The 23,345-nt window shown below is 47.8% G+C and overlaps 1 protein-coding gene across 1 annotated transcript; it reads left to right on the top strand.

The window, feature by feature from the left end:
• The first annotated feature begins 14,998 nt into the window (after positions 1-14,998).
• LOC140711269 (uncharacterized) lies at positions 14,999-16,809 on the top strand. The gene has a single exon (XM_073014192.1). It carries the CDS (start codon positions 16,008-16,010, stop codon positions 16,617-16,619), a length of 612 nt encoding a protein of 203 aa, XP_072870293.1. The 5' UTR covers positions 14,999-16,007; the 3' UTR covers positions 16,620-16,809.
• The last annotated feature ends 6,536 nt before the right edge of the window (positions 16,810-23,345 follow it).

Genomic DNA, 23,345 nt, shown 5'->3' with positions numbered 1-23,345 from the left:
TTACTGCTTTCACCCATAGCATTGTTGTAAAAAGCCTTAAGATCCACTTCATGTAGTCTGCCTGGAGCACAGACCCTGTCACATGGTAAATGCCCAATGAAGGTGAGTTATCTGTAGCTATTATTACCTGCCACTCCAGCGAACAAAAGGAGTCGATCAGGTCTCATCGTGTCACCATGAAAGGATGTCCCTGTACACTGCACAGTGGGAGTAGGGGGACTCAAAGTTTATCAGGTACTATTTTGTGTTTTACAAAGTGTACATATATATTTGTAGGTACACTGGAAAAGATCTGGAAGGAAATACACCCAGTGTTAATAGTGACTACCCCAAAGACACATTCATCCAAACACACAACAGAAAAACACTATCTTTCTGCCTTCCATATCATTTGAACTATTTTCAATAAGCATCTATGGCTTTTGTAAAGTTTTTGAAAGGAATTTATTGCATTTTTTTCTGGAGAAACAAGCAGGAGCATGAAAAAGGTGGAAACAGAAGGTAAAATGGAATGGGACTCAATGGAATTGAGTCCAAGCCAGGCTCAGCAGGCACACGAACCACGCAACTATCACTATAACTCAACAGCAGCTCTCTCTGCTCTTGGTCCAGTGGCCCAAGACTTAGAGATAAAATGTTTATTGTGATCACATCAATCACACCAAGGAGCTTGGAACCACCCTTCCAAACTCCTCTGGTTCTGTGTACCTGCCCGGGGCTGTTAGCTTTCCTCCTGTGTCTTTGGCTGGCCTGTAATCCCCTAGTGGTGGAAATGCACCCTGACACTTAGCCATCACCCCCACAACACTCAGCACCGCATAGAGACCAGGGCAGTGATGCCCACTCGGACTGTGATTCTACTTATAAAGCGAAGGACCAGAGGCCAGATGCGACCTATCTTTGGTAACTCACCAGCTGTTGCTTGAACCAGAACAAAGCCAGGTCTCCTGATGCCCAGAAAAGAGCTAGCGCCTGTCCCACTAGAAACGTGGCGAAAACGTTTTGCTTGCTGTGAAAAGATGCACTACTGGAGAAGATGGGTGCAACTTCTCATGGAGCCACTCAACCCAGATGACCAGGAAACAGGGCTGCCGGATGAGACACTCGGCCCAGACCACCAGGAAACAGGATTACAGGTGTGAGCCACCACACCCGACCTGGTTTCTCTTCTTCTAAGGGCACTAATCCTGTCAGACCAGGGCCCACGCTCATGACCTCATGTAACCCTAATCACTTCCCAAAGGTCCTACGCCCTAATACCATCACACTGGCAGTTAGGGCTCCAGTACAAGAATCTGGGGGAGACATAAACAATCAGTTTATAACAATGTCTTTTCAATCCTGTTGAAAAAAACAACCAAATGAGTAGGCGACAAAGTACCTTATATGTAAACAAGTCAGGACTTTTCATATTTCTGCTAACACATTAAGGTCAATTTAAAATGTCCGATAACAAGCGTCAGAAGCAGAGATAAATGAAAGTTAGTTACTCTGCATTTTAGGCCCACATTGAGCTGTCTTCCAATGACATTGTGGCACAAAGAACACTGCTTTCTATTCCTGGTTTTGCCACCAAAAAAGCTGGAACATTTCCCTGTATTTCCGTTTATCTCTAAAATCACTGGGCTGACCCAGCAGACCTCCAAGGTCCCTTCCATTCACAAATTCCACAAATAACTTCCTACCAACAGATGCTACACAAATAAACTACACTGACGAAGGGGAAAGCTAACACTAGCAAACAATGAAATGCACACAAGACAAGATGTATAGAGAAGTGGATCAACCACAAACTGGTGGACGATGAGCCGGCGGTGGATGATGAGCTGGCGGTGGATAAAAACACATTCCCTAACGATAGACAGAAAAGCAATGGCGCTGAGGTAGTATTGTTGACGATTTCCTGTTTTCAGCTTTCAAGATAAACGGCCCAATTGTTTATATTCATTCTGATTAAATGTGAACGTGAAAATTTCCTCCAGGGGACACAGACACCTAAAAAATTCCCAATGTATCCAATTTGTCATTTGATATCTTTACTGACAAGAAAAATGCGGGACTGAATATACAAACAGACCATGCCTGATCATATGTAGAAAGACAGAACTCAGACCACAACCTGTAGCTGCCCACCCAGGAAACCAATCCCCTATCTACAGTCAACAGCCAGGAGGCCAGCCAGGCTAGCACATCAGACAGGAAGCCAGACTGCTCTCTCTCCACAACCCAGAAACTAAACCACAACTCTGTCCCACGTGGCCAGGACTTGACTCAAAACTGACAGCCACCCTAATTTTGGCCCCTGTTTCCAGTTAGGATAATTCAGAGAAAGCCAAACGTGCCCCTAACCAACCACATAGAACATCCCACTTCTGCACAGCCGCCTCCAGCCCCCACAACAGCCTCCACTGGGAGCTGTTCTTTTCCATCCTGAAGCTTCCTCACTCCTCATCCGCCACTCACTTGCATGTCAGTCCCTGCCACACGCAAGTGATAATGCCGACTCCCTTGTCACAGCAGCTCTGAGAAAGTCGCCTCTGCCTGTCTCATGTGGGCGGCCTTCCTTTATTTCCCCCAAAGAATAAGTCTTAAATAAGGGGCTTCTTTCTATATGGCCAAGCTATACAATTCAGAAGCCCAGCATGGCAGATTCCAAGCCTGGAAAGACCATACACCCCTCAGGTCCTCTTTCCACAAAACACAGCTTCCTTCAGTTCTTCAGTCACTCTGACCAACCAGGGAAGGAACCACGTGTTATGGAAAGATCAAGGGCCTTGATGTCAAACTTCTGAGTTCATCAAGTACTTCCTCTTTCCGCTTAAGAAATTACATGGCCTTGGCCAGGCGTGGTGGCTCACACCTGTAATCCCAACACTTGAGGAAGCCGAGTTGGATGGATCACCCAAGGATGGGAGTTCAAGGCCAGCCTAACCAACATGGAAAAACCCTATTCCTACTAAAAATACAAAATCAGGCAGGGCGTGGTGGCTCAAGTCTGTAATCCCAGCACTTTGGTAGGCCGAAATGGGTGGATCACGAGGTCAGGAGATAGAGACCATCCTGGCTAACACGGAGAAACCCCGTCTCTACTAAAAAATACAAAAAACTAGCCGGGCGAGGTGGCGGGTGCCTGTAGTCCCAGCTACTCGGGAGGCTGAGGCAGGAGAATGGCATGAACCTGGGAGGCAGAGCTTGCAGTGAGCTGAGATCCGGCCACTGCACTCCAGCCTGGGCCACAGAGCGAGACTCCGTCTCAAAAAAAGAAAAAAATACAAAATCACCCTGGTGTGGTGGCACATGCCTGTCATCCCAGCTACTCAGGAGGCTGAGGCAGGAGAATCACTTGAACCCAGGAAGCAGAGGTTGTGGTGAGCCGAGATCGCGCCATTGCACTCCAGCCTGGGCAATAAGAGCAAAACTCTGTCTCAAAACAAAAGAAAACAAATGATGTGATCTTGAACAATTTTCTTAACTTCTCTAAGCTTCTATCTTCATCTTCAATAAAATGATTTTCCCTCCAAGATTGCATTAAATGGAATCCCACATGTAAACCAGCTGGCAAATATCAGGGGCCCAACGGCTGTGCGCTTCTACTGCCGCCCCACTTTACCCCAAGGGAGAAGCGCAAGATGTCTAGAAAAAGCCTGTTGATCCCTACACCTCAGCATCCTGTGTTCACACAAGGTGCAGTGGCATCCAGACTTACCGGGGTCACCCAAATACAAGACATGTTTACATGCTTTGATTTTTCAACTTAGGTACACATGGCTTCTAACGTTCACCACATATGATCCATAATTTAGAAGAGATTTTCCTACACTACCCCGTGGTTCTATTTTAGCAGACTTAGATGTGCCATAATAGCTCACTCTCTTAAGCCCTCCTCAATATCAAGAACAAAACTTTCATCTGTAACACAGTTATCAGCAGTGAAAGTGGAAAAGGCACCTATGAGTCAAAATGACCCTCTGCCCCGCCCTGCCCCACCCTACAAAAAGCTGTTCAGGAGTATTTGGGCTGCTTATGAGAATGCTGTCTGTATTCCCAGGGACAGACAAACGCCTACCCTGGTTAGAAGCAGCACTGCTCAGCCTCCAGGGTAGAAAGCTCCCCACACTCTCTACCCAAGAAGAAGAGAAGCAAATGGGGTGGCCAGGCTCCAGGATGTGGAGTAGTTTGGTTTCTGCAGTCCAGGTCACCTCCATGGGTGAAGCTCTTCCTTCCTTCTTTTCCACCCAAGTGGCCAAGGTCCTATGGCTGCTGTGGGGCCTCTTCCCTATGAGTCAGCCTAGCCATTCCCCTTCCCCATTCTTCTTCTTCTTCTTTTTTTTTTTTTTTTTTTTTTTGGAGACAGAGTCTCACTCTGTCACCCAAGCTGGAGTGCAGAGGTGAAATCTTAGCTCACTGCCACCTCTATCAACTGGGCTCAAGCAATTCTCCTGCCTCAGCCTCCCAACTACCTGGGATTACAGGCACCTGCCACCACGCCCAGCTAATTTTTATATTTTTAGTAGAGACGGAGTTTCAACTTGTTGATCAGGCTGCTCTCGAACTCCCGACCTCAGGTGATCCACCTGCCTCGGTCTCTCAAAGTGCAGGGATTACAGGCATGAGCCACCTCATCTGGCCGAGTCAGCCCAGCCATCCTTTCTGTTCTGGCAAAATTACTCTCTTCTACATCTACCTTCCAAGTAGCTAAATCAGAGATCTGGCCCTTGGGGCAGGCTTGAAGAATCCCTGTTTTTGGTCCTCAAGAGGTCCTACCAGGGTCTGCGACAATTCCAAGACTTGTGTTCTGAAAGAGGAAAGAAACCTCACATACACACGGCTCTCGCAGAGCTCAGATGAGCCCGTATCGGAGGCAAGGCTTGGGAGGCGGCCCTAAGGTTTGGGTGTGCCATCTATGATAACAGCTAAGAGATTTGAAGCCAGCTGTCTGGGTTCAAACCTCAGTTCCAACAACACTGGCTGTTTGATGTTAGACAACATCCTCAGCCTCTCTGTGGTTCAGTTTCCTCACTGTAAAAGGGCCACAATAAGAGAGCTGCTCTAAAAATTAAGTGAATTGGTGCATATAAGGTATTCAGAACAATGCTTGACACATGGGAGAGTTCAATAGACACGTACTGAACAGAGTAACTTAGCAATTACTAAATATACTCATGCAGGCCAGGTGCGGTGGCTCACACCTGTAATTCCAAAACTTTGGGAGGCTGAGGCGAGCGGGTCACTTGAGCCCAGGAGTTTGAGACTAGCATGGGCAACACAGCAATATTCCATATCTAAAACTGTGTGTAACATACATGTATATATACACTCAAATGTTCACAGTGTATTTATAGTATGCAAAATAGCTGGAATACAGACTTAACTATTCACAATGGTTACTTCTAGAGAAGGGGGAATGCAAATTTCAGCTTTTTAGCCCACACATATATTCTTGTATCATCTGAAATATTTAAGCAAATTGTATGTATAAATTTGCCCCGAAACACAGCAGAAAAATGTAGTTTTGACTCAAAAATCTTCAAATCATGATGGAATTGTCCTGTGAAAGTAAAGTTATAGAGATGAAAAGCCTCCCTCCAGCCTAAATGCTCTTTCATATGACCTATATTACACAAACCAATGCAGGCGCCCCAATCCTTTCCCCACTGTCATAAGAATTTTTTAGTGAACTGCGTTCCCCTTTACAAACTAGATGATAGTTAGAGTTACCGGGCAAGAACGTGGATCCAGTCCTGCTTTTTCAAAGCCCAATGTTCCTCCCATAATAGCAATGCATTCTTCAACCGGTCAACTGCCCCCAACACCTGAGCTTTCTGTTGTACACAACTCACCGAGGCCTGGGAGAAAGCAGATGCAAATTTCACCTACTCAGTAACAACACATCTCGCCTGATTCCTCTGCTGGGCTAGTTCTCAAGTCATCTTTTTCTAAGCTTTCATTCGGCTCTACCACACGTACCTAGGCTGGGTAAAACACTTTACCAGGTTCTTTTTTTTTTTTCCAGATGGAGTTTCACTCTGTCGCCCAGGTGGGAGTGCAGTGACGCCATCTCGGCTCACTGCAACCTCTGCCTCCCGGGTTCAAATGATTCTCCTGCTTCAACCTCCCAAGTAGCTGGGACTACAGGCATGCCACCACACCCAGCTAATTTTTGTATTCTTAGGAAAGATGGGAATTCACCATATTGGCCAGGCTGGTCTCAAACTCCTGACTTCATGATCCGCCCACCTCGGCCTCCCAAAGTGCTGGGATTACAGGCGTGAGTCCCCGCACTTGGCGTACTTTACCAGTTTTGTTCCTGAATTAAACCTGTTATTACTATCAATAATGTCAATCAGTGCCATTTCATTCACCGTATGACACACACACACAAAGCACTTCATATTCGCTCCACCTATCTGCTTTTCTGCAATGGCCACAGTGTTCCCCATCTTACATGAGAGGCACAGAGAAAGACAATGACTTCTCCAAGGTTTTGTAATTCACAATCAGTGGCAGAAGCAACATGCCCAACCAGGTCTGGCCAAGGCCTGTGTTTCAGCCACACCACCTGGTTGCTGCCTCTAAGGCTCAATGGGCAAGTAACAGATCACTCCGATTGCAGAGGCTTCAGAAATGCCTTCCACCATGGTACAATGGACGGTTCACTCTCAGGAGGGGAGGCGGGGTGGGAATCAGCACACAGTTCTGCTAGATTTCTCATGCAGGGCACAGTCTATGTATTTTGTGCCTTGCTTTGCAGGTGAAATGTCTCCTGCCCCCTGTACAACAGCTTTCTTTGTCCTTTCCACATAAAAGTACAACTGAGTTCCTCAGGGGCAGGCAGTGATCACTGCCCTGTGCCACACCTGACTGGTGTCCCAACAGGTGGACACACAATCTCTTCTCTTATGGCCCAGGCTGCCCCCATCTGCTAAGCATCGAAAACTACACACAGGATTTGCAGAACATGAATGACATGGAGGTGATTGCTTCATCTCTGTTGAAAACTTACTGCAGTGTTGTAAAAAAGAGAATTCAGGAAAAGCTGAACATTTGAGACTGGCTGGCTGTAATCTTCAGCTGCTGAGAAAGCCTCAGCTGCTCGGTTCCACTGTGGAAATCCAACTCCTCCCTCAAAGTCCAACTCAAGTACACCTCCTCTGCGGTGCCTGCCCCTTCCTCCCTTTCACAAGCACGTGCTCCCTCTGCAGTCCCAGAGCATTCTATCGCCACCTCTGGAGCCACACTGTCCCAGCCCACAGCCAGCTCAGTGCACAGCTGCCTCTCCCTGTGTGTACCTGCAGGCCCCACCTGGACTGGAAGGCTGCCTCCTTCTCCTCCACACAGAGGCAGCACTCAGGAACTACTGAATGAGGGAGGGAGTGGATGAGCAAGATCAGCCAAGGGCCACAGGGAGTGGCCTGCAGCTCCCAGCAGGAACAGCCCCTGCCCTGCCAATCCGGAGGTGCTGGCTCTGTTCTCAGCAGGGCTGCTAAAAGCTCCCTTATAACAGCTCTAGACTACAACGATCAACTTGGTGTCAGGCCCTAGAGACACCAAAAATCCTAACAAATAAAGAGGCCGCGTATGCAGCATGCTGGTTAAAAGCACAGGCTTTGGAGTCAGAGCTTGAATTCCACTTGTTATGTGACCTTGAGCAAGTTACTCAATGCATCAGTCTCATTTTGTCACCGGCAAAATGAGGACATTATCTGCCACACAGTTTGCTGAAAAAGTAAGAGAGGTGACAGATGCAAAGTGCTTGGCACTTACTTACTCTTACTGGTTTATTACAAAGAAGAGAACACAGGAACAGCCAAATACAAGAGATGCACGGGGCACACCATGGGGCAGAGAGGTCGGGGCTCCCATGCCGTACCTGGAAGTGCCACCTCCCCAGCACCAATTGAGTTCACCAAACCAGAAGCTCTCCAAACCCAATATTTAGAGGGTTTTATGGAGTTTTCATAACATAGACATGATGAAGTCATTGGCCACCCGTGACTAGCTCAATCTCCAGCCTGTCTCGTCTCCCCTCCCAGAGGTAGGGGTGGGGCTGGTATGTCCAACTCTTTACTCATGACTCATCTTTCTGGCAACCAGCCCTAATCCTGAACCTGTCCAGGGGCCCGAAGCCACCTGTCATCTCATTATCATACAAAAGACACTCCTATCACCCCAGAGATTCCACAAGTCTGAGAAGCTCTTGTGTCAGGTATTGAAACCTAAGACCAAATCTTATAACCAATGATGTTCCTATCACTCAGGAAATTACAAGGGTTTTAGAAGCTCTGGGCCAAAAACCAAGAAGAATACTAAATATATACACTATTGTAGTATGTATCCCACTATCACGATACTTTTTGTTTGAGACAAAGTCTACCTCTGTTGCCCAGGTTGCAGTGCAGTGGTGCGATCTCAGCTTATGGTGCGATCTCAGCTCACTGCAACCTCCACCTCCCAGGTTCAAGCAATTCTTGTGTCTCACCCTACTGAGTAGCTGGGACTACAGGAGTGCGACACTACAACTGACTAATTTTTGTATTTTTTACTAGAGACGGGGTTTCACTGTGTTGGCCAGGCTGGCCTTCAACTCCTGGCCTCAAGTGATCTGCCCGCCTCGGCCTCCCAAAAATCTGGGATCAGTCACGAGCCACCATGACTGGCCTCATTATCACAATAATTATACTGAGAGGATGGGGGAGAAAAACGTGGGCAACAGGAGGAGGGGGGAGGGTAAGCAACCTGAATCCTTGTCTTCCACAGTAGGACATCTCCCTGTCTTTCATACAATCTAGAAGAACCAGCTAAAACATAAACACAGTAACCTCCAAGGAGCAGGGATCAGGGTGGAGAAGGGTAAGGTAGGGGATTGCTAGGTTTTGTTCTAAGCCTTGTTAATTTCTGACTCTTAGAGCTGTATGCCTGTACAACTTTGCTAAAAATGAGTATTTACCTGTAATCCCAGCACTTTGGGAAGCCAAGGTGGACGGATCACGAGGTCAGGAGATCGAGACCATCCTGGCTAACATGGTGAAACCCCATCTCTACTAAAAGTATAAAATATTAGCCAGGCGTGGTGGCGGGCACCTGTAGGCCCAGCTACTCAGGAGGCTTAGGCAGGAGAATGGTGTGAACCCAGGAGGCGGAGATTGTAGTGAGCTGAGATCATGCCACTGCACTCCAGCCTGGGCGACAGAGCAAGACTCCATCTCAAAAAAAAAAAAAAAAAAAGAGTATTTAATTTTTAAACAAAATCTGATACTTGACCAACAACAATAGTATATTAAGTGATATGGTTTTTTGTTTTTGTTTGAGAGAGGGTCTTGCTCTGTTGCCCAGGCTGGAAGACTGTGGTGCAATTCTAGCTTACTACAGCCTCAAATTATTGGGATCAGGTGATTAACCTCCCGAGCAGCTAGAACCACAGGTGTGCACCACCACGTCCAGCATTTTTTTTTTTTTTTTTTTTTGGTAGAGGTGGAGGTCTCGTTATGTTGCTAGTCTTAAACTGCTGATCTCAGTGGATCCTACTGCCTCAGCCTCCCTAAGTGCTGGGATTACAGGTGTGAGCCACCACACCAGGCCCAAGTGGTGTATTCTAAAATTTTTTGGAATCCAACCACTTTGAAAATGTATGGAGAGCTATAAATCGTCTCCCCATAAACACACATGGATGCATATACAAAAAATTGTTGCACAGGATTTTGGGGACTTCATAAATTTTTGAAAGCCAGTTAAAAACCTTAGGATTATAGATTCTGGTTTCTTTTTTTTCTTTTTTTTTTTTTTTTTTTTTTTTTGAGACTGAGTCTCACTTTGTCGTCCAGGCTGGAGTGCAGTTGCGTGATCTTGGCTCACTGCAAGCTCCGCCTCCAGGTTCACACCATTCTCCTGACTCAGCCTCCCGAGTAGCTGGGATTACAGGTGCCCGCGACCATGCCTGGCTAATTTTTTGTGTTTTTAGTAGATGCAGGGTTTCACCATAGCCAGGATCGTCTGAATCTCCTGACCTCATGATCTGCCCTCCTCGGCCTCCCAAAGTCTCAGATTACAGGCGTGAGCCACCGCGCCCGGCCCTAGATTCTGGTTTATTAAAGGAAATGTATTTCAAGTCAGAGCTTGTCATTTATTGCACAGGAAAATAAAAACTTCATTTAAAAAATCAAAAACACCCACATGATAAAATGAGGTCCTGCTTGGTTTTAAACTACTTGGTGACCACCATCAGTTGTTTATTGACCACGGGATGCACCTAATTCCTAACTATGAATAAAGGTACAAACATTGTTTATTGGGCTTTTGGCTTCGGCCTTGAAATAATCAGATTCTCTCAAACTCAGGAATGTGAATCACTGTTGGGTTGATGCAGCTGTTTCCATTCTAGAAATGGACCTGGAATCATGTACTTTTCACCCATGAAGAGTCCTTTGTGTAAAACTTGAAAAGTCAAAGTCCCAAATTCCCCATATGGGTGTTTCTTCCAGTAGAGGAATTACTCTAATGACTTCTTAGCAAAACTTACATAATCAGGGCAGGCCATCAAAATACTCCAAAACACAAAGTTTAGCTCCGTTTCTGATGGACCTGTCGCCACTGCTATCAGTCTCACCAACAGCCTCACATCAAGTCAGAGGAACGGTTTTCTCATTTAAGAAGGATCTTCATGGCTGGATGCAGTGGCTCACGCCTGTAATCCCAGCACTTTGGGAGGCCAAGGCGGGCGGATCACAAGGTAAGGAGTTTGTGACCAGCCTGGCCAACATAGTGAAACTCCATCTCTACTAAAACTACAAAAATCAGCCAGGCTTGGTGGCAAGTGCCTGTAGTCCCAGCTACTCAGGAGGCTGAGGCAGGAGAATTGCTTGAACCCGGGAGTTGGAAGTTGTGGTGAGCCAAGATTACACCACTGCACTCCAGCCTGGGCAAGAGAATGAGACTCCGCCTGAAAAAAAAAAAAAAAAAAGAAAGAAAAAGAAAAAGAGGGATCTTCATGTTCCTGCCAATTTGCAAAAAAAAAAAAAAAAAAAAAAAAAAAAAAAAAAAATCGTATCTGTTAAACAGAGGCAATGAAAAGCACCTCCCAGGCTGCTGTAGTAAGTGGATCAGTAACTGTGGTGGGAGATTCCAATACCCGAGACCTGTGACTATGTCACGCAGCAAAAAGGCTTTGCCACAGGCCTTAGCAGGAGCATCCTGGGCTATCCAGGGAGGTCCAATCTAATCCCATGAGCCTCTAAGAGCATAGAACTGGCCAGGCGGTGGCTCATGCCTGTAATCTCCACACTTTGGGAGGCTAAGGCAGGCAGATCACGAGATCAAGAGATGGAGACCATCCTGGCTAAAATGGTGAAACCCCATCTCTACTAAAAATACAAAAATTAGTCAGGCATCGTGGTGGGCACCTGTAGTCCCAGCTACTCAGGAGGCTGAAGCAGGAGAATCACTTGAACCTGGGTGGTAGAGGTTGCAGTGAGCTGAGATCATGCCACTGCACTCCAGCCTGGGCAACAGTGTAAGATTCCATCTCAAAAAATATTTTAAAATAGGGCATAGAACTTTCTCCGAGTGGAAGAAGAGAAATGCACACAGGGGAACTGGAGAGCCTGACCAGGTCCCTGGCCTAGCTAGTCCTGAGCTGATGGGACCACGTGCAAAGACCAGATAAAGGCCTCAGGAACTGAGGGCAGCCCCCAACAGATGGCCAGCAAGGGAACAGACACCTCAGTCCTGCAACCACAAGGAACTATATTTGGCTAAAAGCACTTGGAAACAATTCTCCAGTGAGGAATGCAGCCCAGCCCACATGGTGATTTTTGCCCAGTGACACCACGTCAGACTTCTGCCCCTCAGAACTGTGAGATGATACAATTTCAATTGTTTTAAGCCACAAAATTTGTGGAAATGGTAAAGCAGCAACAGAAATGAATATGGTGATTTATGTGGAACCCCTAGAAGTGTCTGGCACGGTGTTGACACCTGACAAGCATTTCCTGATTTCCTTACATCACAAGGCAGGGCTGGCCACACTCCATCCAAAACAATAGATGATAGACTTGTTCTGACAAAACAGATTCAGTGAATTATAAATGGCCCAGAACACCTACAAATTTCAGGTTTCAGGTAAGTGATTGCCTTTCCTTTCACTTAGAAACCTCCCAATGCTCATCTTACTGATAAACTCTAAGTACCACGCAGGAGACTGAACACCACACAAACCCAGCCCCAGATGCCCCCAGGGAGCCCATCCCAGCACTCACTCCACTGCACTGAAATGATGTCCAAGTCAGTTTATCCCACTAGACCAAGAACTCCAGCTCTCCATGTGTGAGTCACCAGTGCTGCCTCTGCATCTCTGCTTCTAGGATGGTGCTTCTGCACTTCACAGGAAATCTGTATCAATGTTTGTCAACACTATATATGACAGTGTCACTTAATATCTGCACAGAAAACATCAATTCTTTGAGGACCAGGGCCGGGTTTGTTAGCCTTTGTACTCCCACTGCCACTGTCTGGGACATCAGAGGCACTCGGTAGAAGTTGGTGAAGAGAAAGAAAAGGCAGAGGAGAGACAGGAAAGCAGGACCAACACTGCAGACACAGATTCTGAGGTGGCTGGAGGAGAGGTAGGGCAGAGAAACTTCCTGGATGCTGGAGTGGGGTTCACTGTGATACCTGCTGCTGGATTTCAAATGTCAAAGGTGATGCTTTTCTGACCGTGACCTCTGACTGCCCTTTAGCTTTCCCAACCTCAAGACAGGGCACTTAGAAACTGCAGTATCAAGAAATTATGCTTCATTAAAGCATGGGAATGTTATTTACATGGACATTCATTACTGCATTTTTTACATGGGAATGTAAATAATTGAAGAGATTGTTAAAGACTAAATCATGCACATTCAATAACTGTAAAACATTAATGATAACTGAAACACAAATTTTGATGTTCCCCAAAAATGTTAAAATATAAAACAATACTGGCCAATTAAAGATAGAAAACAATCCTAATGAAGCTCCCCAACAGACACATTAAAACTTCTCTGTACATTAAACATTTGGGATTTCAAAGGAAAACTCAGATTCATTCCATTCTTAATATGGCCTTTAAAAAAAAAATCTGAGGTATTACAATATTTCATTTAAAATTTACAAAATTCCATTACATTCATGATTTCATTTGATCCTCAAAACAATCTCCTGAGTTAGGCAGAATAGGTATTACTAAAAACTAACTCCATTTTACAGGTAAGGGAACTGAAGTTCAGAAAGTACTTGGACTTAACAAAAGCTTTAATAGGGTCACATATCGAAACCAAATCCTCTGCTCAAAAGAACTAGAAGAAGTTATCTTTTACATATTATTCATACTTATATCCTGTCAATATCCAAAAATGTTTTGAGGTAGCCTGCAATAATAGACACCTATCCAATAAAAACATTAAAATGAAAAACGGGGCGGGGGGAACAGCAGGTGACATGGGACACAAAGGTAGATAGCAAAGACTGAGACTTAAAATCTAAGAAAACTTCATCTCTGACCTTCCAGTTCCAGGGAGATAATACTAAAGGAAACAAGATGGTTTATAGACTCATAAACTGACAAAAGAGAGGTTGCATCAGTTCTTAACTATGAAACACTCCTAGCAGCAACAGCAAATCTCTAGGACAACATACCAATGGCATCAAAACAAGAGTATACTTCAGTGATAGAGTGAATTAAGTTCCCTGTTTGGGACCCAGGGCAGGGCTAGAGAAAAGAACTCTGAAAAGTAGAGCTCAAAAATGTATCCTCTGTCGGCCAGGCGCAGTGGCTCACACCTGTAATCCCCAGCACTCTGGAAGGCCGAGGCGGGCACATCATGAAGTCAGGAGATGGAGACCATCCTGCCTAGCACTGTGAAATCCTGTTTCTACTAAAAATACAAAAAATTAGCCGGCCGTGCTGGCAGGCGTCTATAGTCCCAGCTGCTTGGGAGGCTGAAGTAGGAGAATGGAGTGAACCCAGGAGGCAGAGCTTGCAGTGAGCCGACATCCTGTCACTGCACTCCAGCCTGGGCAACAGAGCAAAACTCCATCTCCAAAAAAAATACATATATATATATATATACACACACACACACACACACCCTCTGTCTTTTCCATACCCATGTGTCCCCTTCTGTGAGAGACTTCCTTACACCTTTGCGGGGAAGAGAATTTTTCTCTGCTATATTTGCTTGGAAGAATTAAAGGTGTAGGGCAAAAATTCTTGGAAATTATGTAGTTTACAATCCTCAAAAGTGAGAAAAATGAAGCCCAGAAGAGAAGGCCTTCCAGGAAAATTCCAGAGCCGAAGGTAGACCCAGTACATTGTTTTTGTTTTTGTTTTGAGAGGAAGTCTCACTCTATGGCCCAGGCTGGAGTGCAGTGGAGCCATTTCACTCACTGCAACCTCCGCCTCCTGGGTTCAAGGTATTCTCCTGCCTCAGCCTCCTGAGTAGCTGCGATTACAGGCGCCCACCACCACGCCCAACTAATTTTTGTATTTTTAGTAGAGACAGGGTTTCACCATGTTGGCCAGGTTGGTCTTGAACTCCTGACCTCAAGTGATCTGCCTGCCTAGAACTCCCAAAGTCCTCGGATTACAGGCGTGAGCCACCGCGCCTGGCCGACCTGGTAAGTTTTAATCAAGTACTCTGAACTATGCAACAAACACTAGGAAGTAATAGAAAAAAAATTAATCTAAAAACCCTCTGGAGAGTCAAAGAAATGCAGATTTAAAATAGCATGAATACTTGGATTCATGGTATCGAAAAAGGACTTCGCATTTACCCGCATGTACAAACTGCCTGCCCACCTCTATCAGAGCATTTTTCAAGCTGTGCTACAGTTAACTATGTACTGCCCAAAGCCAATCTGTCCCTGCAGATCATAAGCTCTTAAAGACCAGGACTTCAGGAGAACAAGCAAAACTTCAGAGAGAAGGGAGCCACCGAAACAGAGTTCATAGCAATGGGTTGGCAGGAGCTGATGACTGGAGGTGCGTGGTAGCGTTGGGGTCTGGGACAGGGGAGGGCAGAGAAGGCAAAAGGGCCTACATGACACGCTACAGGGCTGGAGCCACAGTTGCGGTGATTAGTTCAGTTTTGTCTGGTATGCCTGTTCCTTATACACCACCTCTTGTTCAGAAAGAACTTCAGGTTGAGTATTTGGACTCCTTGAGCCTTCTGCTGTTTGTCTCCGGGAGGTTTAACACTCTTAAAAGGGGAAAACTGTCCAGTTCGATTTTCCTTCCTGGGACATTACAGGTTTTTCAAAAGTTTGATGAAAGCATTCACTAAGGAGTGATTCCACTTTCCCTGGTGGCTGAGAAATACAGCGTCTGAGGGGCAGCATCAGGTCTTCCCATCAAGCTGAGGTCGGAGTCTCCCCACCCACCCTCGCTCCCCCTCGTAAATCTGACCTCTAACTGTAACTGTCTTGGCCTCCTTCCGTGGGTGTGGATGCTCCTGCTTGAAACGCATTTTCCAGCCGGCCAAATTCTTGGGAGAGTTTCTTCCACTCTCCAAGCGCTGAGAGCTACAAAGTTCAATCTGGCTTTCCAGATTTTTTTTCTTCCCATTACTAACGGAAGAAATCAAGAAGCGCGGGGCAGAAGGGCCCTGCTCCCTCCAATCAGAGCCCAGTTCGGGGCCAGAGGAGGAAGTGCGGCGGTGGGACGTGCGGTGACAGCCCCTCGCCCCCCGGGACCCGCTGGCCAGGGCAGAGGTCGGTGCGGCCGCTGCGCGACAACTCCCGGCCCGCGCCTCTCGCTTCCTCCCGCCGGGCAAGTGAGAGGATAAACCATGCGGCAGGGGCAGTGCGCCCCCACCAACCGCGCTCCCCGCGCACGGACCCCCATACACGCGCGTCCCAGGCGGGGTCGACCCAGAAGAGCCACGGGGCGGCGCACAGCCCCACTAACAGGGCGGCCAGTACTCACGTGAGCGGGTCCACGCAGCCACCTATATAGGTGACAAAACACTCAGGAAGCCGTCATGCGGCGTCGGGAAAGAGGCCCCACCCAGAGTCACGGACTCCCTAGTCGGAGGGTCCGCTCAGTCCCCTCGGTGAGTCTAGCGAAGCGGTCTCGCTGCGAGAGAGGGCGGGGAGGACGGCGGAGTCTCCCACTCGCGGTGACCCGGACCCCGCCCCACGAGTGGGTCCTCGCAGGGCTCCCTCTGCCGCACGCGGGGACCAGCCACGCAGCGGGGGAGCGGGCAGAAGCCAGCGCCCGGGTCCATGCAGTCCCCTCCGCGGCAGATGCGGGGAGCCGGGGAGCAATGGGGACCTGCCCCCACCCGCAGGGCGACCGGCACCCCCGCGCGGGCCCACGCGGTATCGCAGCAGGAGCGAAGCCCCCGGTGCCACCCGAGGCCAAGACACAGCCCAGGCGCAAGGACCCCGGATCCCGACCTCGGACCCTGAGGAGCCGAGCTCGGAGCCGCCACGCCCGGGGCAGAGACCCCAACCCGGTCAGGAGACCCCGTCGCCCGTCGCGCCATCTCACCTCAGGCAGCCGCCTCGCAGCGCTCGTTCCTCGCCGCGGCGCCTGGGCCGACTGGAGCGCAGCTGAGCAGCCCACAGAGCCGCGGCAGCCTCAACAATAGAGCCCCGGTGCGGGGCCGCCCCCGCCGCTTCAGCCCGTGTTCCCCGCTCAGGATCCGGCTCAGATCAAGGAGCTGCAGCTGGCGCGGGGCTGCGGCCGGGACACACACCGTGCAGGTGCACACGGCCCCGCCCGCCGCCCGCCGCCCCGCCCCCAGCGGAGCCGGGTGCCCAGGGCCCGTCCCCCGGCCAATGGGGAGCGATCCGCGCGGAGAGGGCGGGGCCTGGGGGAACAAAGGGAGGTTGGGCGGGGCGGCGCTGGGACTGGGCATGCCGGATATCGCGGGAGGACCGGACCCAAGAGCTGGCCTCCTAGAGACCCAGCTCAACGTCCACCTGGAGTCTGCTCTACAGGACGCGCTCATCTCAAGCCTAGAACTCAGGCTTTTAGGGCAGAGAGCGAGAGATAGGCTTGCTTTACAAAAAGTGAAACTGAGGTCCAAGAAATACGATTGCCTGCTGCCCGAAGTCACGTAGTCCCATTCACTCGTTCACCTTGTCATTCAGCAAACATTAGAAAGCACGTATGGTGGGCGTTAGGAGTGAAGTAGGAGTGAAGTAGGGCAGGGCGCGGTGGCTCCCGCCTGTAATCCCAGCACTTTGTGGGGCCGAGGCAGGTGGATCACTTGAGGCCAGGAGTTCGAAACCAGCCTGGCCAACAAGATGAAACCCCATCTCTGCCAAAAATACAAAAACTTAGCCGATCGTGGTGGCGCGTACCTGTGGTCCCAGCTACTGGGAAGGCTGAGGCAGGAGAATCGTTTGAACCCGGGAGGTGGAGGTTGCAGTGAGCTGAGATGGTGCCACTGCATGCGCTCCAGCCTGGGCGACAGAGTGAGACTGTCTCCAAAAAAAAAAAAAAAAAAAAAAAATTAATAGATGGGAAGTAGAAGCGAACTTAGGCTTTCCCTGAAGGAGCTCGGCCAAGGAGTACCTGAAATGTCTCTGCATCTCTTTAAGGTCTGATAAAGGAACCAGGAGCGAGCACTAATCACTACCCTTTCCTGCCTCAGAGCTTTCATGTGTTTGCTGTTCCCCGCCTGAAATGCCAAGTACCAATGGTATTTATTTATTTATAGAAATGGGGTCTCCTTATATTGCCCAGGGTGGTCTCAAACTCCTGGCCTCAAGCTATCCTCTCATCTCAGCCTCCCAAAGTCTTAGGATTACAGGCATGAACCACTGTCTCCAGCCCTGATCGTCTTTAAAACCTCTTTCCTCATCTTATTTGAGCTTCCTGCATCATGTGCCCCCACACCCTTGGTTTTCCTGTACTTCCATAGCTGCTTCCTCTGTGGGTACCAAGAACCCACCCCCTTCTCTGCCCAACTTGTATATGTCTGGGCTCAGGCCAAATGTCCTTCCATTTGCAGTGGACGCTGCTACAGGAAATCTCATGCCCTTCCGGGCTTCACAAACCATCCACATACTCTGCTCCCTGCCAAACATCCATCCCAGTCAGATGCCAACCCTGACCTTTCCCAAAGCCCCAGCTGGACAGAGGGAAGCATCTCAAATTTTCCGTGGACCAAAACAGAGTGGTTTATTAGTGCCCTAACCTGCTCATCCACATTCTTGTGATTCTCTGTAAACAGCCCCTCCATCCACCCAGTTGCTCAGGTGAAAATCTCAAATCCTCCTCCAGTCCTTCCTCCCCCAACATCTCATGCAGCCCTCTGCCTTCCTAGGACGCTGAGCACCTCTCACTCCCAGCACCAGCTACGGTGCTGTCTGAGTGGCTGCCACCCACTTGGCATGAAGTGTGACCTCTCGCCTGGTGTGGTGGCTTACACCTGTAGTCACAGCACTTTGGGAGGCTGAGGCGGGCAGATCGCTTGAGGCCAGGAGACTGGGACCAGCCAAGCCAATATGGTGAAACTAAAATACAACAATTAGCCAGACATGGTAATGCGTGCCTATCATCCCAGCTACCCTACCCAGGAGGCTGAGGCAGGAAAATTGCTTGAATCTGGGAGGCAGACGTTGCAGTGAGCCAAGGTCACACCACTGAACTCCAGCCTGGGTAACAGAGTGAGACTCTGTCACAAATTTAAAAAAGAAGAAGAAGAAGAAGAAGAAGAAGAAGAAGAAGAAGAAGAAGAAGAAGAAGAAGAAGAAGAAGAAGAAGAAGGAGGAGGAGGAGGAGGAGGAGGAGGAGGAGGAGGAGGAGGAGGAGGAGGAAGAGGAGGAGGAGGGGGAGGAGGAGGACGAGGAGGAGAAGGAGAAGAAGTGTGACCTCTCTAAGGCAAGGCAGTGTCCCACTCTGATTCACTTCCACGTGTAAAACAAGACCAGCACCCTAAAGACACTCACTCAGGGAGGTTGCTGGGATGGTGGATGCACAGTTAAGGTCTTCATGGTGGCTGGGGCTGACCCCATCCCCATCGTTCTTCCCACACACACCCGCACACTCATCACTCCCACACTCGCACCCACCACTGAAAGCCTGGCCCCTAATCTGATTTGCCTAACAAGGTCCCCGGATGAACAACACATGCTTCCCTACCTCTCCCCTGCTAGGGCCCCACCGTGTTCTGGGATGTACTCAGGGATCAGGAGAACAAAACCTCAGGGAGAGAAAGGACATTCCAGGGTGCAGGCCACTGCATCCCCCTCCATGCCCTCACCCCTGCCTGACACACCCTCACCCCTGTACCTGGCCAGCTCCTACCAACCCTTAAAGTCTCACCAAGTTCAGTGGTGGCAGCCACACCCTATGATCCCTCAATGACCTACGCCCTTGCATAGTCTTCCTGACCTTGGGTACGAGCAAAACCGGTGACTGGCTTCTAACCCATAGAGCCTGGCAAAAGCAATGGGATGTCACTGTCACGGCGCATCACCTGCACACACTAGAGAGAAAAGTTCCACCTGCAGGCGCTGCAGGAGGTAGATGCTGTGCTGAGAAAATACCTTTGGAGGGGCTCCGTAGGCAAGGAAGCAAAAAGCTGGGCCCTTGCCAAGCGGGTCCGAGGAAATGAATTCTGCCAAAAACCTCAACGGACCTGGAAATGGATTCTGCCCTGGTGGAGCCTCAGATGAGGATGCATCCCAGCTGCTTAGCGTGAGATCCCAAGCACAGGACCCGCTAAAATGTGCTCAACTCCTAGCTTGCCAAAATTGGCTTAAAGATGTGTGTTGTTTTAAGCTTCTAAGTATTTAGTTATTGCCTGTGAAAGTGTTAAAATATGAGACAATAACTTAAGTCCCCTCCTGATCACACACATTCTTCTTTCTGGCATTCATCACAATTCTACTTATTGATTGAAAATCTCCCTCTTGACTGGGTGCAGTGGCTCAGGAGTTCCAGACCAGCCTGGCCAACATGGTGAAACCCCATCTCTACTAAAAATACAAACATTAGCTAGACGTGGTGGTGCAATCCGGTAATCCCAGCTACTCGGAAGGCTGAGGCAGGAGAATTGCTTGAATCCAGGAGGCAGAGGTTGCAGTGAGCCGAGATGACACCATTGCACTCCAGCCTAAGTGACAAGAACAAAACTCTGTCTCAAAAAAAAAAAAAAAAAAAAATTATCTCTTGCCACTAGCATGAAGGTCCCATGAGAAGAAAAATGGGAACTCTTGCTCATAACAGTGCCCCAAATGCCCAGCACGGTGTAGTTCTAGGGCAGTGGGTCGATGGTGGACGCTGCTGGTTGGAGGGCCCAGCTGGCCCTCCCAACTGCCTCCTCCCTGGTCACGTTCCATTATAGAGAACAGAATAGTTTCTTGCCTTTCTAGAGTCCCTCTTAGTGGGGATTGGCCAAGTGACATTGTCCCGCCCCAGGAGATATAAGTGGAAGTTGGCCGAAAGGTTTCTAGCCTTGGTGTGCTGGGACGATTTGAACCAGGACATGAGAGCTGACCGTCCATTGTTCGGGAATTCTGCAAGTTGGTTGTTCAACACATTCAGTACTTCAAAATCTTAAATAACATAAACTCCCAAATTAAAAAATGCGTTAGACCAGATGCAGTGGCCCACGTCTAACACATTGGAAGCCTGAGGCAGGAAGATCACTTGAGCCCAGGATTTCAAGACCAGCTTAGGCAAAAAAGGAAGACCCTGTCTCTACAAAAAATTTTAAAATTAGCTACGCATGGTGTTGTGTGCATGCAATCCTAACCACTCAGGAGGCTGAGGTGGGAGGATCGCTTGAGCCATCTGTTCAAGGCTCCAATGAGCTATGATAGTGCCACTGCACTCCAGCCTGGGTGACAGAGCCAGACCCTGTCTCAGAAATAAATATATTTCATATATTAATAAATTTATAATAAATGTATGTATATACACATTTATGTATTATAATTATATATTTAGACATAAATATATATTTCTTGTTTTATTTATTGATTGATTTATTTTGAGATGGAGTTTAACCCTTGTCACCCAGGCTGGAGTGCAATGATGCAATCTGGGCTCACCGCAACCTCCACTTCCCAGGTTCAAGTGATTTTCCTGCTTCAGTCTCCTGAGTAGCTGGGATTAAAGACACGCACCACCACATCTGGCTAATTTTTGTATCTTTAGTAGAGATGGGATTTCTCCATGTTGGTCAGGCTAGTCTCGAACTCCTGACCTCAGGTGATCTGCCCACCTCGGCCTCCCAAATTGCTGGGATTACAGGTGTAAGCCACTGTGCACAGCCTATATGGTATATTTATATATTATAATTATGTATATTAATTTTATATAATTATATATAAATATAAATATAAAAACTTTCCTTGCCTTCTCTTGTTTCTACCTACAGTCAGTCCCATGACTTCAAATATCTACATGTAGTAATTTTAAATGTGTTTATATATATATATATTTTGTTGTTGTTGTTGTCGTTGTTGAGACGGAGTCTCATCCTGTCGCTAGGCAGGAGTGTAATGGCACAGTCTCAGCTCACTGCAGCCTCTGACTCCCGGGTTCAAGCAATTCTCCTGCCTCAGCCTCCCAAGTAGCTGGGCATATAAGAGCCCACCACCACGTCCAACTAATTTTTGTATTTTTCGTAGAGACAGGGTTTTGCCATGTTGGTTAGGTTAGTTTTGAACTCCTGATCTTAACTGATCGCCCACTTCGGCCTCCTAAAGCGCTGGGAATACAGGCGTGAGCCACATTGGCCAAAATATTTTTCTGTTTCCAAACATTTTACATGAGAGGAAAGCGGAGAATAAATCATCTGACACTCTACTATAAAAAATAATCTTGTGCCTCTCTTCTTTTCGTCTTTCCCAAGTGTGCATATTACCAAAATGTCTTTAGGTTGAGGTCCCCCCATGAAAACTTTACAGGATGCTGTGTCCTCAGCCACCCTCCTGTCTTTTCCTACTCCTGGCATTTTAGAACTGTTTGGGAATGACCCAGGATACCCACTATGGGTGTCTTTTGGAGGGTCTAGTGAGTATCAGCCCGGGGTCATCTCATCGCCAAGGACAGCCTGAGGTAGGGGGTAGTGTCTCTCAGGGGAGTAGCTGGATGCTCTTGGCCTTAGAGGAATCTCCTGGTATAGTTTCATCTAAAATGGTGACCCCTTAGGGTTATTAAAATTTTAGGACATTAAAATGAATGGACAATACAACATAATGTGATTAAAACTAGGTCATGAAAACTGTTCCTCCAGCCGGAGTTTTTATTCCTCGGAGACACATTGATGGTCTGCCAATGGGATGGTGATATTGAGAGGAAAAGGCAGAAATGGTTTCTGCGCTCTAGATTGTCTCAGACTTGTGAAGAGAGAAAAACTGTCCCAAAGGACAAGGAAAACCCACCCCAGAGAGGATGTGCAACAACCTGAACATTAAAATGCACTGAAGGCGCACAGGAGGACAAAGAGCAGTGCCAGTGCCTCCTACGTGATCACTGAGCACTTTACTGAACAGGATGGGTGTCCCGAGGGATAGAATGGCCTGCTGTGACACTTACAAAGGTCTGTGTTGGAGTCAGCACTGCCTCTCCCTGAGTTTGTTACCTTGAATAGGCTTGTCCTCTTATTTGTGTTTCAGTTTTTCATTGACTGTAAGATACATTTTCTCAGTACAACTTGAAAGATAAACATACTATTTACAAAAAGGCAAGGTAAAATGGTGTATTTTATTTGCTAAAAATTCATATTTATTTCTTCCCCAGAGTGAGTGTAGTAAGTTTTAAAGGTCTGTTCTTTTTAAGGGTAATTTCAAATGGAATTGTAGGACTTAGCTTTGTCAATGTTACTGGTGAAATAAAAGTGTGATAGATAAATTGATGATTTACAAAGATTCACCAAAATGTAAGTTTCCTTCCTGTAGCATGGTGAAGAATTTATGACAGTGGACACATTTGTATCCTCTTATCTGGATATTCGAAGGTTTTTTTTTTTTTTTCTTTTTTTTTTGGAGACACTGTCTTGCTCTGTAGCCCGGCTGAAGTGCAGTGGCGCCATCTCCGCTTACTGCAACCTCCGCCTCCCGGGTTCAAGTGATTCTCCTGTGTCAGCCTCCCGAGTATCTGGGATTATAGGCACCCACTACCACACCCAGCTAATTTTTGTATTTTCAGTAAACACGGGTTTTTAGGCCTGACACAGTGGCTCAGGTCTGTAATCCCAGCCCTTTGAGAGGCCAAGGTGGGCCGATCATGAGGTCAGGAGTTCCAGAGTAGCCTGACCAACATGATGAAACCCTGTCTCTACAAAATATACAAAAAAATTCGCTGAGCCTGGTGGCAGGCACCTGTAATCCCAGCTACTCGGGAGGCTGAG

Source organism: Chlorocebus sabaeus, unplaced genomic scaffold, assembly GCF_047675955.1.
Source record: "Chlorocebus sabaeus isolate Y175 unplaced genomic scaffold, mChlSab1.0.hap1 unalloc_scaffold_428, whole genome shotgun sequence".
NCBI lineage: Eukaryota > Metazoa > Chordata > Mammalia > Primates > Cercopithecidae > Chlorocebus > Chlorocebus sabaeus.
The sequence above is the reverse complement of the archived record's forward strand: the minus strand, read 5'-3'. Positions and strand labels throughout refer to the sequence as shown.